This window comes from Microtus ochrogaster, chromosome 6, assembly GCF_000317375.1.
Source record: "Microtus ochrogaster isolate Prairie Vole_2 chromosome 6, MicOch1.0, whole genome shotgun sequence".
NCBI lineage: Eukaryota > Metazoa > Chordata > Mammalia > Rodentia > Cricetidae > Microtus > Microtus ochrogaster.
The window spans coordinates 78,380,647-78,397,063 of record NC_022013.1 but is presented as its reverse complement, the minus strand read 5'-3'; the positions used below and the strand labels follow the sequence as shown (position 1 = coordinate 78,397,063).

Below are 16,417 nucleotides of genomic sequence, written 5' to 3'. Positions count from 1 at the left end.
CTCTCCTTTGCCCTGTTTCTCTTCTGTCTCTCTCTCTCTCGTCTCTCTCTCCCTGTCTCTCTCCCTGTCTCTCTCTCTCTCTCTCCCTCCCCCCCTCTCTCTCTGTATTTGTGTTGTGTATCGAGCATGGAGACTTTTCCACCAAGAGGCAGACAGGAAAATATTGATCTTAGCTGGGAATAATTACGACTCAGGTCTATAATCCCAGCACTCAAGTAGGCTGAGGCAAGAAGTTTGGCAGGAGTTTGAGGCTAGCCCAGGCTACATAGTGAGTTCCAAGTCATCCTGGGCTACATTGCAAGACCTGGGTGAGGAGGGGCAAGGATGGAAGAACATGGAAAGAAGGAAGGAATAATCCAGACTAGTTCTAAAGAAGTAAAATTTTCCCTAGGAAACCTGAAGAGGAGAGTAATTATAATAGAATATTTCATTTAACCCTAAACTTCAGCCCATACCAATACAAAGGTGCCAAAGACACCCTAATATCTTCACTCGGACATTGTTTTTCTCTTGTGCCAGGTTGGACTACACAGATCTAAGCTATGTTTAAACCGACACGCGGCACAAGACACACATTAGATGAAAATAATAGGGAAAGAAAGGCGGTGGTGTCAGAAGACGGTTGTCAGGTGGACCCTGCTGTGCACATTTCGCTGTGTAACCGAAACAACACGCTGTTTTAAGACTAAAATGGACATAGAAAGACCCGCCAGTGCTCTCAGCAAACTGTATGTGAGGCCGTCTCTCCAAACAATAAAAATCGAGTATCCAGACCGGATACACAGAGAAAGCAGACTAGTGAAGGCACCAGAAAGTGATTGCTGTCACTTCCCATCGCTTCCCCTCTCCTCTTCTCTCTCCCTTTCTTTCTGCTAACAGGGTCTCAGGGAACCCAGGCTGGCTTAGAACTTTCTGTCTAGCCTGACTGTCCTGAATTCTGAGGCTACCCACATGCTCCACCACCACACCCAGTCCATACAGCGCTGGGGATTGAACCCAGGGCTTTCTGCAAGTCAGGTAAGCGGTTTACCAATTGAGCTACAGCCGCACACCATTTACACCTCCTAAACTTGCTTCTCAATGAGCACGCGCTGGTTTAGTGATCAGAAATACCACAACCCTATCTTCAGGAGAGAACACATCTGTTGGTCATTCCTTGACTCTCCTGGTGGAGCAGCCCCCTACCCCATTTTCAGCCTGCAGCAGGCCTGGCTACCTGGCAGGTTTCCCCACTCCCACTCCATGTGCCATACTCACAGCCAATCATCATGATAGCCACTGCGAAGATCTTCTCAATGTCTGTGGACGGGGCGATGTTCCCAAAGCCCACACTGGTGAGACTGGTCATGGTGAAGTACAGGGAGGAGATGTAGACAGAATTCTTGCTTGGCCCGCCTTCCCACTTGCCCGAGCCAGACCCGTTGAACTGGTATGGAGTGCCGATGTCCATCGCCAGCTGGTAGAGCCAGCTATTGTTGCGGATCGTCTTGGTGTCTTCATCAAAGATCTCGTAGTCCCCAATGCTGTACCAGATGCAGGCCATCCAGTGGGCGGCCAGCCCAAACACGCACACCAACAAGACCAGGACCGCAGCTCCATACTCAATGTAATGGTCCAGCTTGCGGGCCACTCGCCCGAGACGGAGCAAGCGCACAACCTTCAGAGAACTGAACAGGCTGCTGATGCCCTGGAAGGGAATGGACACAGAGTCAGAGAAAAGGAACACAGCTAACACTCCATCCTTCAGCCCCATCACTGCCGTTAGCTTAAGCATCATGTATGTTTCCATGACGTGCAATATTATACAACCCTTAAAAATTCTTAGAATTCTTTTTTGAGATAAGATTTTGTTTATTTTAATTCTATGTGTATGAATATTTTATCTGCAGCTACATATGTGCACCATGTGCTTGCCTGGTGCCTGTAGAGACCAGAAGGGAAATGTCAGGTCCCTGAGAGGCAATTGCAAACTGCCAAGTGCATTCTGGGAACCAGATCGGTATCCTCCATAAGAGCAGTTACAGCTTTTAAATTGCTAAGCCATCTCTCCATTGTGTAAAATTAGAATTCTATTCCAAGGTGCATGGAATAGAGATTCTTACTTGGTATATTATGACTTGATTAAAAGATAAACAAAACAAGTAGATGAGAACTAGGATATATTTACATATGCATCTCTCCATACTACCAGTTATTTTAATAAATTTTCAAGGGTTGTATAATATTTCATATTATACAATATGAAATATTTGAGTTGTATCATATTTATTTCATGTGGCAATGAATTATATAAACACACCGCATTGCACATAAGCAAATAAATATGTCTGCATTAGAAAGCAATCAGGAACCACAGGCTGCTTTTTTATTTCCACATAGTTTGTTATAAAAGCATAGAGTTACCTAATCTCCATCATTATCATTAATTTAATAATTAGAAAAAACATATTTAAAATTAAAGTGAATTGAGAAATAGCTGAGGTGCACACCTTTAACCTCAGCACCAGATTGGGGTTAGAGGCTAGCTTGGTCTACATAGTGAGTTCCAGGCCAGCCAAGGTTACATAATGAGACCCTGCCACAAATGATCAAACAAATAAATAAATCAGAAGAAATTAAAGTAAGAGAACTAGAGAAAGGGCTGGAAGAAAAAAGAGCTGAGGTTCATTGGGAAGGGCATTTCTGCTGTGAAGCTGGGGTATGTACAGTCAGACACTGAACACACACACACACACACACACACACACACACACACACAGTCAGTCCAAGAAGCTGAGCAAAAACACAGTAGCATGTAAGAAAAAAAACAGGGTGGAAATCTGGGCCACCTGTGTCCATTTGGACTCCAGTGACCTGCTTGTCCTCTTGCATGAAGAAGGAGGGGTGCTTCAGAGCCCCACTCAGGCTTCCACAAGCCCAAACCTACCAGTTCTTGGCACCCCAAATGGGGACTCGAAATACACTACAGACGCCACAGCACTTGGACCCCTCCACACCCGATTCCTATTCTGACGTGATTCTAAGATGCGTGCATTGGGAATGTCCATTAGCTTCTCCCACTTCCCCAAAAAACAAACAAGACAGAGGTGTCTCTTCGAGTCTGGACTCTGTCAGCCTTTACCTAGAAAGAACCCAAGGGGAGATGCTACCCTTCACCATGGATGCAGGATTCCTCTGTTTTCCAACCGCTAGGCAGTTTCCAGGCCCCCACAACTCTCTCATCTGGTGTAGGAGTTCCTTTTGTTTATGTGTTGCTTTCATTGGTTAATCAATAAAGAAGCTGCCTGGCCTGATAGGTAGGCAGGGAAGACAGAACTGAATTCTGGGAGGAAGACAGCAGAGGGAGAGAGCAGCCATGGAGACACCAGGTCAGACATGCGAAATCTTTCCCGGTAAAGCCACGACCTCGTGGTAAACACAGATTAGTAGAAATGGGTTAAATCAAGATATGAGAGCTAGCCAATAGACTAGAGATAATGGGCCAGGCAATGAGTTAAGCAATACAATTTCTATATGATTATTACAGGGGTTAAGCTAGCCGGGTGGCTGGGAAGAACAAGCAGCCTGATTCTCCTACAACAGTTTGGCGCTCCAACGTGGTAAACAGGGTCCACATAAAACCTGAGAAGGCTTTAACACTCATCCTCTACCCTCCTACAGCCACCGCCCCGGGATCAACTTATGACAGCAGAAGAAGAGGAACCCATGTTTCCCCATGCCTGTCTAAGGAGCCACCCTGGCCCAGGTCCTCTTCACGGATCATCACTAAACTGTATTTCTCAGGCTCTGTCCATCTACCTGAGTCCTCTGTGGCAGGCACTTCCAGGGAAGTGGTGCTTTCTCTTTCTCCTGTCCTGTCTTCAGGTAAGTTTGTGTGATCTTGAGGCTATACCCTGAAGATGGTAGACCCACAGACAAGCCTGGTTCCCTAGAGTGCTGTGTGGGAGCTCAACCCAAACTGACCTAAGTTGTAGAACGTGCATAAGGAAGAAATTCCTGAAATAAGCACTGAACTATCCTTCCCTTTCCTACCAACTCCAGGGTCCCGCCCAAGCAGACCCCAAGTGAGGCTGTGCAAAGGGCAGGGCGGGAGAAGCAGGATTTGTCCGTCTTCTCAGGAAAAAATAAAGCATGGCTGGGTATGTAGCTCAAGGGCAGGGGGCTTGCCCAGCTTCTGTGGAGCCCCAGCTTTTATTCCTAGTGAATAAAATAAACAACAGAACAAATAAACGGGCTTCACAGCTATAGAACCACGAGACAAGTGATGGTTTCTTATCAACAATGCTCTCATCAGTCAGCACAGCCATTCCTCTTGTGATCAGCCTTTGTCACACAAGAGTGGACACGGTCCCTCATGGGGGTCAGCTGACAGGGTGAGGGGAGATCTCTGCACAGGGCACCTACACCCCAACAGAGGGTAACCAGCTCCCAGTAACGGAGCAAGCAGCATCTACAACTGCATGGGGGAGGTATTTTGGGAGGCAAAGGAGTCTTTGGGATGAGTCAGAAATCAAACACCATGTATGCAGCCACCCACATGTCACCTCCTCCTGAGGGTCCCTGAAACCCAAGAAGAGCTTGCTTCCCAGGGCAAAATGCCTTCTCATTTCTCTCAGTGCACGTTCAATTCAAAGCAACCCTTGGCAGTCCAGAAGCCCCCACAGATGCTTGTCCTCCCTTTGACCACTCCCAGGCCTCAGATACCACCATTCCACCACAGGCATCCACAAGCCATAAGCGGGCTACATCACCTTTCTGATGTTCCCTCCACTTACATCACAATGGTTACAATACCTTCAACTGCCACTCTGGGGCTATACTATGCTCTAGTCATATGGCCCAAATGGCTCACATGTCTATATGATGTAGGTACGTTATGGTGCCTCTTCAGGCTGGCCTCTCAGGCCAGAAGGCCTGACATATACCTAGCCATCTGGTGATCCATGCATCCTTCAGGCTTGTGGCTGTCTCCAGACCATGAGGTCTCAATGATGACCCTGAAGTCAGAACCCATCACCAACTCCTCCACAAGTCCACAGTGCTGTATCCACTACTACCTGATGATTCCCTGCGTAATGCAATCCTCATTCCCCAAAACGTCACCAGGAAATACGTCGTCCCAAAGACGGACATCACCTGCCATACATGCTAGAAGCAAGTGGGTTGCACGGTGTCAGCCCTCATTTTGGAATCGATGACACCACAGCAAGTCTAGTGCACAGCACGTGCTCAGAAGGAGTCGGAGAAAGCTTGGAAACTGACTTGGAGGTTAGGGCAAGCTTTCTCTTCCTCACTTTAAGGAGGGTCTGGAATGCCACTGTTATCTCTGCACAGCGGTACGCCATTGCTCGGTGCTCGTGTGAATTCTCTGTTACCACATTAGCAGCTGGGATCCTGGCTGCTCAAAAGCAATCCAGACTATTAGTTTGGCTCCCCCACCCCCGCCCCAACTTTCCTGAAGTTCAGTACACGAGATAAATAAAACAGAATCCTCCAAACTTCTTTTTCATTTGAGTACACTAAAACATGACAGTGCCATATTCCCCAGAGACTTGTCACAGCAGAAAAACCATCTCATGGTACAAGTAGTGTTCTGGATGCTTTATGGGAATCGTGACATTAGGAAGAACCAGGAGTTTCCAAGTGGATCAGCGAGAACAGAGGACAGCAAGAACAGAAGCCGCTGAGTTTCACTCCTGAAAGCTGCAGCTAGCCCGGAGGCAGACTCGGGAAATCTCAGTGGCTCCTGTGTGATCTAACACTGGTGGATCCTGATGGAGGTGGATGCTCGGCAGGCTTCAGACTCATTGGGTGCACGTTTTTGAGTTTTACTTAAATGTACAGCCCAAACAAGCCATTCACTTGGGTTTGCTCTCACCTTGCCTTGTGTGTGTGTGTGTGTCAGAGAGAGAGAGAGAGACAGAGAGACAGAGAGAGAGAGAGAGAGAGAGAGAGAGAGAGAGAGAGAGAATGCATGCATGCACTGCGGTTGGGGGGACTGTATTCATGTAGGTAGATGGGTGGATGATGCATGCTGAAGTCAAAGGAGGAAATCAGGTATCCGGCTCCATCACTTCCACTGTATTCCTTGAGTCAGGTCCTTTCTGAAGCCGGAGCCAGGCAGCACCCCTGTTCCCCCTGTGCTGGGGTTACTGGCGCACAGCTATGCTTGGCTTTCCTCTTTATGTGAATGTTCTGAGCCAAACTCGGGCCATCATGCTTGTGTGGCAAGCTCTCTCCTCACTGAGCCATCGCTCCAGCCCCTACCTGTTCATCTAACTAGACTCACCAACTCTCTGCCTCAGAACATTTGTTTTCTGCCATAGGCGTCAACACTAAAGTCACAGACAGGTGCCACTGTATTATCAAGATGCTATATTCTTAGATAGCCTCACCAGACTCCCAGATCTGTATGGGGAGGCCATGGTGGTCATGGTAAATCAGAACTATAAAATATTCTCGTGATCGTTTCCACCCCCTTCTCCAGCGCATGTTTCCCTACCGCCATGCCAAGAGAAGGCCTATGACCTGGCATCATGATGGACTGTGCCTGCTTCGCACCTTGTTCACATGGCTTTCTATTGGCAACGGCTTTCCCTACTTTTGTCCCTCAAACTCTGAAGGTAAGGAAGGTGAGTTCTGGGCTCCGCACTTGCATCTTTCCAAACAAGCGTGACTTAGCACTCTAAACAATAAATACTGCCTCCTTCTGGGTTGGTGTGTCCTCCCCAAAGCTCCATGAATGGTGTTTCAGTCATTCTTCAGGCAATTCTGAGGGGTGGGTGGAGCTTCAGGCAGAGTGGGTCAACACTCTCTCAGCTTGCTAAACCTCAGCCCTCCTTTTACTTTTTATCTTGAGATGCAATCTCACTAAGTTGTCCAGGCTGGATTTGAACTTATCATGCAGGTCACAGAAGCCTTCAGCTTGGAATCCTCCTACCTCAGTCCCACAAGTAGAGAGGGTGGGAGGTCTGAATCACGCCAAGCTGAGCAAATACTTATTGAGCCCCTACTCATAATTTAAGCCCTGGTGACAGACCAGGCCCTAAACCTTTACCCTTCTAGAATTTTCAATTAAGAGAGAGAGACAATAGAATAAAACTCTAAAGTCAGAGCTGCTACATGAAGGTATGATAACAAATCAGGCAAGAAATAAACACAGGCGTAGCAGGAAGGTGGCCAGCCATTGTCGTTCCGGTATTCACAGAGACTGTGGAATCAAGGCAAGGGCCCAGGGGACACAAGGGTGGGAGCCATGAACATGAGATGGTCTAAAAAAAACAAGTTCCAGACAGAAGTGATGGCCAGTTCAAAGCACCCTGAGGTGTGAAGGGCATGTCACACTTTGTTGCTCTGCCACAGACTGACATGTCCCTGAGGTCTGGAAGTGACTTCCACTATTCTCCAGATGCTGAGGACATCAGGGAGACCATCTCGCCGATTCCTCGACCTTCACAGGGGAGTTCAGCCTACACTGACTTTACAGATGAGAAGAGGAATGCACGGGTAGTGACCTGCACCTCAGACACCATCTCCATCTCCTATCCTAACTCCCTACGGATGGTCCATTAGTGTCTGTTGAATGAAAACCCAGATTGTGGTGATACTGAACCTACTAGTCTGTTAAAAAGGATTGTGATGTTAGCTTGGCAGTGGTGGTGCACGCCTTTAATCCCAGCACTTGGGAGGTAGAGACTGGAGGATCTCTCTGAGTTCAAGGCCAGCCTGGTCTACAAGAGCTTGTTCCAAGATGGGTGCCAATGCTACAGAGAAACGCTGTCTTGAAAAACCAAAATAAACAAATAAATAAATAAAATCAAGGATTGTGATATTAATGTGGGGAGTCAAGTTGTAAGAAGGAAAGATATCCAGAGTACCCACCTGGGTGTGTCTGAGTGTCTGCAGAGAAGATGGGCATACATGTGCATGTGGACCAGTGTAGACAGAGACTGCACTTTCTTTCCCAGCTGCCCAGACTGGAAAGATCACATGGAAACTATATTGCCAATGGCTCAGGCATATTCCTCACTAGCTCTTACATCTGACACTAACCCATTTCTATTCATCTATGTATCCCCATGAGGCTTGGCTTACTGGTAATGTTCTGGCATCTTTCTCATTCAATGGCTACATGGCATCTCCTTGATTTCACTTACTCTCTCTCTATATATCTCTGTTCAGATTTCCCACCTGGCTTTACTCTGCTAGGCCATTGGCTGAAAGAGCTTTATTCATCAACCAATAAAAGCAACGCATATACAGAAGGACATCAGGCCAGTGAACTGAGTGACTCAGACTCTGGGCAGCACCAACCAATAGACTAATAACCAGAATAAATGAATGAAAAAGCAAACAGGAAGAAAAGACAGGCACATCCTCCCCTCTAACTGTTCCTTCCCTAGCAGGTGCACTGCCCACGACCACTCTCAGGCTTGGACCAATGATCTGTGGCCTCGACTCAGATTTGCACTAGGGACCCTGGCTGGAAGCCTCTCAGCACTTTAGTCTCGGGCCAGGGGAGTGAGGACTGTACTCTTTGAGACTTTTGACTTCTTAGACCAAGCCATAACCAGCTTCACTGGTTCTAGTAGCCAGTACGCAGCCACTACCTGCTGAGCCTCTGTGGTGATCATGTGAGTCAGCCTGTCACAATCCATACACCACACACACACACACACACACACACACACACACACACACACGTGTTCCTGAATGTATATTTACACACATACATGACTTTTCCATTCAAGGTCTCTCTCTCTCTCTCTCTCCTCAACCCTCCCTCTTCTCTAATCTCTTTGTAGCATAGTCTGGTAGTCTGGGCTTTAACTCAGTATTTATTCAAGGATGGCCTTGAACTCCTGACCTTCCTCTCTCTACCTCCCAATACTAGGTATGCTGCAGCACACTCTGCAGTGCTGGCAATGCAACCCAAAACATACTGCATGGTAAGCAAGGATGAGCCACATCCCCAGCCTCCACCAGCCCTCCTTCTTTGCGGAAGCCTTCCTAATATGAAGATTTAGTGCTTTATTAACAGAAACTGCCTGTGTGTTGTCTTAAAAAAAAAAAAAACGACTTCAGGAATGTTCCACGAAAGCTCCATACTCCACGAGCTCACAGAACTTCTGTTGGTAATGGAGTAAATTGGCTTTACCAGATTTCACTGGAAGTTACTCTCTGAAATTGAAATTTAATTTGCTTCCCCTTCCTCATCTCAACGTGGTACTTCAGCCATGTTTAATTCAATCCAGCTTTTATTTCCCGAAACCTAGGACAGGAAGACACACCCTAGGCTGAGCGATGATAGAAAAGTAAGGCCAGCCCCCTCCCCCTGCCCTCACACTGCCTGCAGTCGGGCTCAGAGCAAGCAGAATGCAAGCCGCATGGGGGCAAATTACACCTGCAACCATGCGATTGAGTTAGCGTCAGGCATGAGGCTATGCACACAGGAGACCTCTCTTGGCTCGTCCAGCAGGTCTGGTGACCATATTTGGGTAGAGGATGTGGTTTCTGAGCCCAAAGGGAGATTTTAACCAGAAATGGGATTGCCTGCACCCTTCGGTTTGTTTAATCCAATAATGTCGTCCAAAAGGCACATCTGCAGTCCCTGCAGAAAACAGTCCTTGGGGGAAGTTTAGAAATCATTGCTTAAGACTGTGGACTTCCTTTGTGCTTACTCAGAAGCATGCAGCAGACTGGACGTTCCCTTGTGAATTTACACTATCAAGCTTTCCCTTCTGGAGATGCTGGAAATAAACGCTTTGTTGTTGAGCAAAACATCCAGAGGAGAAGGGACAGAAACTCTGGTTCTATCAAGTGGCGTGTCCATTGCTCAGAATACTGAATTCAGTCTTCTTCTTCCAAAAGAGATGAATCCAAGCAGTCTGAAGTGGTTTTTATTTTTCTCAAAAGTAACAGTGGAGCCATATTGTGCCCTGCAGCCTGGACGCTACAGCTGTGTTAGCTGTGGTTTTAATTTTCTTTAGGTTAATTTGATTTAAAATCTCAGGGACAAAACAGGTCTGAGTCTGGTATGGCTAAAAAGCCAAGAGAATTTCCTAAAAGTAACAGACATCCCAGGTCTTTGACCTGAGGAGAGCATGGGTCCTTCGTCCTTCTAGAAAGCTGTGGAGAGGCACAGGCTGTTCTGTACGTGGTCTCTTTGGATTTAAAGGTCTCACACATGTGCTGTCTGAATATAAGCCACTCCAGCCTGTCTGATCCTGACAGAAGACCAAGGTACAGGCAGGAGAACCCAAACAGGTGGTCTCTGTCAAGTACCAGGAGTTTGTGGCACAGGTGCCCTGGGAGTATGAGCAGTGAAGAGGGGGTCCCGGCACCTGGTTTTGATGGGTGAAGGGTTCTCTGGAATGTAAGGAGCAGGAGTGTGGGACTTCTAAGTACAGACCAGTAGCCTGAAACCCTGGGCTGTGTCTGTGGAGATGTAGCTGAGGTGCTAATATAATCATCATAGCAAAAATAAAGACATTCTAGAGAGAGGCTGTGTCCCTCCCTTGGCTATCAGTCTACTGAAGCAATGGTCCCCAAGAAACCAGAATTCCCCCAGATGTCTCATGGTGAAAAGGGAAAAGACTGTATCTTGGTGCCAGCCACAAGGGGAGTTTGTCCCCCAGGAGGAGACTTCATACAGTTCTGACAACTTGTCTACCGCATAGCAGGAGACAATGGATCCAGACAATTGGGGGTCTATGATGGGCAAGACCACACCCGACAGGACTCCTTAGTTATACCCCTTGCCCTCCATGTGAACTGAACCTCATGCCGGGACCCTCAGAAGATGGACTTGAGGTCACAAGACCCCTTTCTCTGCTCCTCTTTTCAATGTGGCCACACCAAATAATTCCCTCTTCTCTGCCCCTCTGTTCCTCTTCCCTCTGATTACCCTGTTGATTCTGATGGCTGAGCCCAGCTCCCTAATGCTGCCAGGGCCCCTGTTCCCACCCAAACAACTCCTGTAACACTAACGTACCACCAGAGCCCAGGACCATCTCACATGTCAGACGTGAGGGGCAGAGCACTCTAAAGAAAGTAACTCAGCAAGCCATGGGACATACTTCTGTGTGACCATGGGAAAACCAAGGCTGGGCCCCAAAGAGGAGTCCATAGGGAAAGCCAAAACCAGAAAGGCAGAGGGACAAAGGGATTCTCACCACCCGAGGTTTAGGTAAGAAGGGCTTTCCACACAGGATGAAGGCTCGTGTTTTCCTTTCTTATCACTCGTGGTTTTGATGCTGTCTGTCCTTCCTCGAAGGCCCTCAAGATCTCAGTGACCATTCCTCTCCACAGCACATGGAAAATGGTGGGTAAGAATAGTCACCCTGCCATTTCACCCCTGAGGGACCCAACATGTTCAGGGCTCTTCTCTGAGGTCCTCTCGCCGTTGAGGGTAAGTCTTGGTGGAAGCATCCTGAGGAAAACCAATGCTTCCTCTCAGAGGCTTCTGGGGAGAGGGGAATACAGTTCTGTGATCTTTGGAATGAAGTACAGATAGGCACCATCATTGGGTACATAGACATTCCTCTTCATGGTAGGCCCAACAGACAGGGGCTGGCTTCAGCTTTCAGAGTGGCTTATTACAAACACTCAAAGGTTTCCAAGAGTCTCCCCCTGACCCCAGGTGAGTCACTATTGTTCAGAGAAGGGAAAAGACCCATCCAAGCCCAGCAGCTTTCTAGAATTCTGTTCTCTGCCCACTGACCCCCAAACACACATAACCCTTGGCAACCACTGGTTCTGTTACCGCCTCCCTGGCTTTGTCCTTTCCAGAATGTCATATCACATAGCCTTTTACGATTGAATCCGTTCACAAGTAATGCAGTTCAAAGTTTTCTTCTGTCCTTTCATGCCTTCACAGTTCATTTAACACTGAATAATATTCCTCTGTCTGCAGGTAGCAAGGTACAGTCATTCATCTTCCAGAGGAAACCCTGGTTGCTTCTAAGGTTTTAGCGATTAGCAACGGAGGTGCCACTTGTCATTTCCCACGGGGCTCTCAGCACAGTCACAAGGCCACAAGAAAACGCCCCGCAGGACACTTTGAAGGTTGGTAGGCACTATTCAGAGCAAGTGCTGCCAGCAACATTAGGACATCTGCAGGTGTCTTCTGAAGTCATGAATCACCTATGGACAGCAGCTGTGCAGAATAGTCTTTTGTCACCTTGACACAGACTAGAGTCATCTGAGAGGAGGGGCTCCTAAATTGAGAAGTTGTCTTTTTTTTTTTTATTTTCGAGGCAGGGTTTCACTGTAGCTCTGGTGCCTGTCCTGGAACTAGCTCTTGTAGACCAGGCTGGCCTCAAACTCACAGAGATCCACCTGCCCCTGCCTCCCAAGTGCTTGGATTAAGATGTCTCCATAAGATCAGGCTGTAGGCAAGATTGTAAGGTATTTTCTTAAATAGTGATTAATTGGGGAGGGTCCAGGCCCTTGTGGGTGGTGCATCCCTGGGCTGGTGGTCTGAGTTCTATAGGAAAGCAGGTGTAACAAGCTAGTAAACAGCACCTTCAAGGCCTCTGCATCAGCTCCTCCCTCCAGGGTGGAGTTCCTGTCCTGACTTCCTTCAGTGATGAACAGCCATGTGGAAGTGTAAACCAAATAAACCCTTTCCTCTGCAGCTTGCTTTGGTCACTCTAAGACAGTGACTTAAGGGCTTTTCCTGGTGATACCAGATGCGACCCTAGATGAGTGCAGAACAGAGCCCTGGACTGCAAAAGCAACAGATGAGCAAATAGCATCACCCGCCAACAGAGAGCTGTGGCCAAAAGAAACTGTTGAACTTGCCAGATCTCCACAAAGCCTGAATTCAGAAGCGCTAGGACTCAGAGATGACCTGGCCCATAACCCTCACTTGAAAGAGGAGGGACCAGAATATGTGAAGAACGGTTCATTGCAGGGACAGATGGATATGACGAACGGGTACCAACCCTGGTACTGGCCCTTACATGCTTCACTTTAAGCTAACTTTTATGGAAAATGAGAAGAAACCAGAGTACACTATTTTTACTGTGATAAAATGTACTTCAGATTTACCATTTGACTCATTTTTTTTTTTAATTTAATACTAGTGGACGAGCTTGAGGCCTCCCAGATAATAGGCAAGCATTCTACCACTGGGCTTTGTCCTCAGCCAGGCACTGCTTTGTATCTTGAGACAAAGTCTTACTCAGTGTTGCCCATGGGGCCTTGAGCTCACTGAACAGCACAGGAGATCCTTGAGCTCCCGAGCAGCTGGAAGAACTGTGCACCTCTAGGCCCAGGCTGTACCACTTTTAAGGGCCTTCAGACTCACACTTCACACAGCCACCACCATTCCCAGTCAGAGCGTCACCTCTCTAAGCTGAAAACAGCTGTGTGCTAAACAACACCTCTGCCCCTCCCCAGATCTGGGAGCCTCCAGTGCAGGCTGTACTGCCACATACCCCCCTGTTAAAGTACTTACATAGTGATGGGGATGGAACCCGGAACCTTGTACCTGTTAGATCAGTACTCGCTGGCTGAGCTACATCCTGGTACTCAAACTTTCTGAGCCTCAGTTTCCTTCTCTGTAAAGTGAAGATCACCCCTGCTGCCTCAGGAGAGATAATTTGTCCCTTTAAACTGAAAGCCAAAAGGCAGAAGCCTGTTTCAGAATCAGAAATCCTTCCTTGCTTGCTTGCTTCTATGAACCCCAAACCAGGGCTCTGTTTGCCTGGCACACAGTTGCCACCATTCTCCCAGTTTGGTAAGCTCCAAATGTCCATGTGGAGACACCATGTGCTCCTTCTCTAGGTTTTGCAGAAGCCACAAAAAAAGCCATTTTCTGTTCTCCCCGAGCCAACCTCCACCCGCAGGGCTCTCGACATGGGCCACCACCTCCCCGTGTGACCTATGGCTCGCTCCTAACTCCACAGCCCCCACTGGCTGCACAGGGTCACTGGAACTCTCTGCACCCTGGTCCAGCAGTGTCTCACCGATAGTCCCACAGACAGGCTGCTCACGGGTTGGGACAGCTTCTCTCACCACATCCGCTCCACCCCGCTCATCCTTCCTTGCCCCTCTGGCCACAGCTGCCCTGCTCTGAGGGTCAGGCACACATCCCCACTGAGCTAGCCCAGCTAGCTTGCTGGATCCCTCAGAATTCCACATACATCAGCCTCTATTCATTCCAACACCCACCCCCACTGCACCCAGCCTGGTGCAGACAGACACTCCCTGAATACCTGCTCCTTGAGTTTGACAGTGACATCTGGTCTATGGAGGCAGCTTCTGGAAAAGGGTGTGACCTGCCCTGGAGTGACCTTCTACTTACAACTCAGGCTCACTCCATCCATGATGGAGGAAGGTCATTGGTTAATTAATAAAGAAACTGCTTGGCCCTCATAGGTTAGAACATAGGTGGGTGGAGTAAACAGAACAGAACGCAGCTCCTTCAACACACATGCATACCACATGCACACCTCACATACACAAGAACATATATACATACCCACACATATCACATGCACTTCTCCCCCCACAAAAACATACATACATCCCCACACATAACACACATACACAAACAAGACCATACATACATACCCACACATACACACACATAAGAACATACATACATACGCACACATACACACACAAGACCATACATACATACCCACACATAACACACATATACATAATACATACATACACACACAATAAGAAAAATGGAAAAAATTAAGACTTGTATTAACTTGGGTACAATTATACACTATCAGTACAGTAACACAAAGTTTGGTCAAATCTTGGCTTTCTGCTGGCTCTCTGTGGGGTCCCCGCACATGGCTTAATCACTATGCGAGTTCATGAAATGATTGTTCCCTCCTCTCATGTGGGTGGTTGTGATAATAAACCATGATTACGGTTATAAAGCATTTTTTTACATTTCAAAGCACTATACAAATACAAGCTCATTAAAATTATAATTATGGTGACTATTACAGAAAAGGTTTATGGCTCAGTGAGACACTGTATATATAATGTGTACGACTACATAAATTATGTCTGCATTTTAGCTAAAGACTGGAAGGAAATTGGGAGAAAAGAAAAATTTCATTGTGTTAGGGCAGGGGTCAGCAAGTATTGTCTGCGGAGAGCCAGAAATTGTCTTCAGCCTTCGTGGTGTACAAACTTCATGGCATCTGCACTCAGCCCTTAGCGCCCCGGAGCAACTGCAGACAGAGTATAACAAAGGGGTAGGCCTCCATCCTCATAGAGCTTCCTTCAGAAACACTGAAATTTCAATTTTGTATAATTTTCTAATATCACAAAGTAGTGTTCTTTTTTGAGTTTATTAAACTCTTTAAAGTGTGTCAGTCTATTCTTAGCTCCTAGGCTATACAAAAACAAGTTCAGACTAGCTTTGGCCTACGGGCCACAGTTGGCTGACCCCTAAGCTAGTTATGCAATGCATAATTTCTTTAATACTATGGTGTGATTTGGGTATTTAGACAGAGAGAAAAAGATAGAATGAGTTCTCCTGAGACTGTTAGAGCCACTGAAAGGCAGCCAAGTACAGTCAGCTGGTCTGCATCACACACACACGCATGCACACGCGCACACACGCGCGCACGCACACACACGCACACGAACACGCACGCACACGTGCACACACACGCATGCACACGCGCACACACACGTGCACACACATGCGCGCATACACACATGCACACGAACACACACACACACGCACACACGCGCGCACGCACACACACATACACACACACACATGCACACGCACACACAACACTGCCCCACGGTCTAGCTGCTTTCCCTCCTTGCAGGCTGCAACACTGGCTTCCTCTGTCAGCTTCAGCCCTTCAAGTCCTCCCGAGGTCTCAGCTAATGTGGGAGTCCCCTCTGTATGCTGTGATTACCATTAATGAATAAAGAAACTGCTTTGGACCTATAGCAAGGCAGAACTTAGGTAGGCAGAGAAAGCTAGGCTGAATGCTGGGAGGAAGAAGGGCGGAGTCAGAGAAAAGTGATGAACCGCCACAGACAGACACTAAGAACTTTAGCCTATAAGCCACTGTCATGTGGCGATACACAGATTAATAAAAATGGGTTAAATTAACATGTAAGAGATTAGCCAACGAAAAGCTAGAGCTAATGGGCCAAGCAGTGATTTAATTAATACAGTGATTATTTCGGGTCTAAGCTAGCTGGGCGGTCAGGAACCAACAAGCGGCTCTCTCTAGCTACACTCAGCCTTCATCTCTCTGCTTTCCTCAAGACCAAACCCTGAGCCCCCTTCTTCCAGGGAGCTTTCCCTCCCTGACCTCAACCTATAGGTCACCTGTAGATGATCCAACTCACATAAAATGGTGAGAGCTTGTTTAACAGAGACCCTATCTATCAGATCCCATGATAGCTTGTTTAA

The 16,417-nt window shown here is 47.5% G+C and overlaps 1 protein-coding gene across 2 annotated transcripts in view; it reads right to left on the bottom strand.

Moving 5' to 3' along the window:
• The window catches only part of Kcnh1 (potassium voltage-gated channel subfamily H member 1), a 297,541-nt gene that overhangs the window by 152,471 nt on the left and 128,653 nt on the right, over window positions 1–16,417 (bottom strand). For both annotated transcript variants that reach the window (XM_026779734.1, XM_005348896.3), the window contains exon 7: window positions 1,258–1,687. In XM_026779734.1, the coding sequence (XP_026635535.1) occupies window positions 1,258–1,687 (430 nt within the window). The remainder of the gene's footprint in view (window positions 1–1,257; window positions 1,688–16,417) is intronic.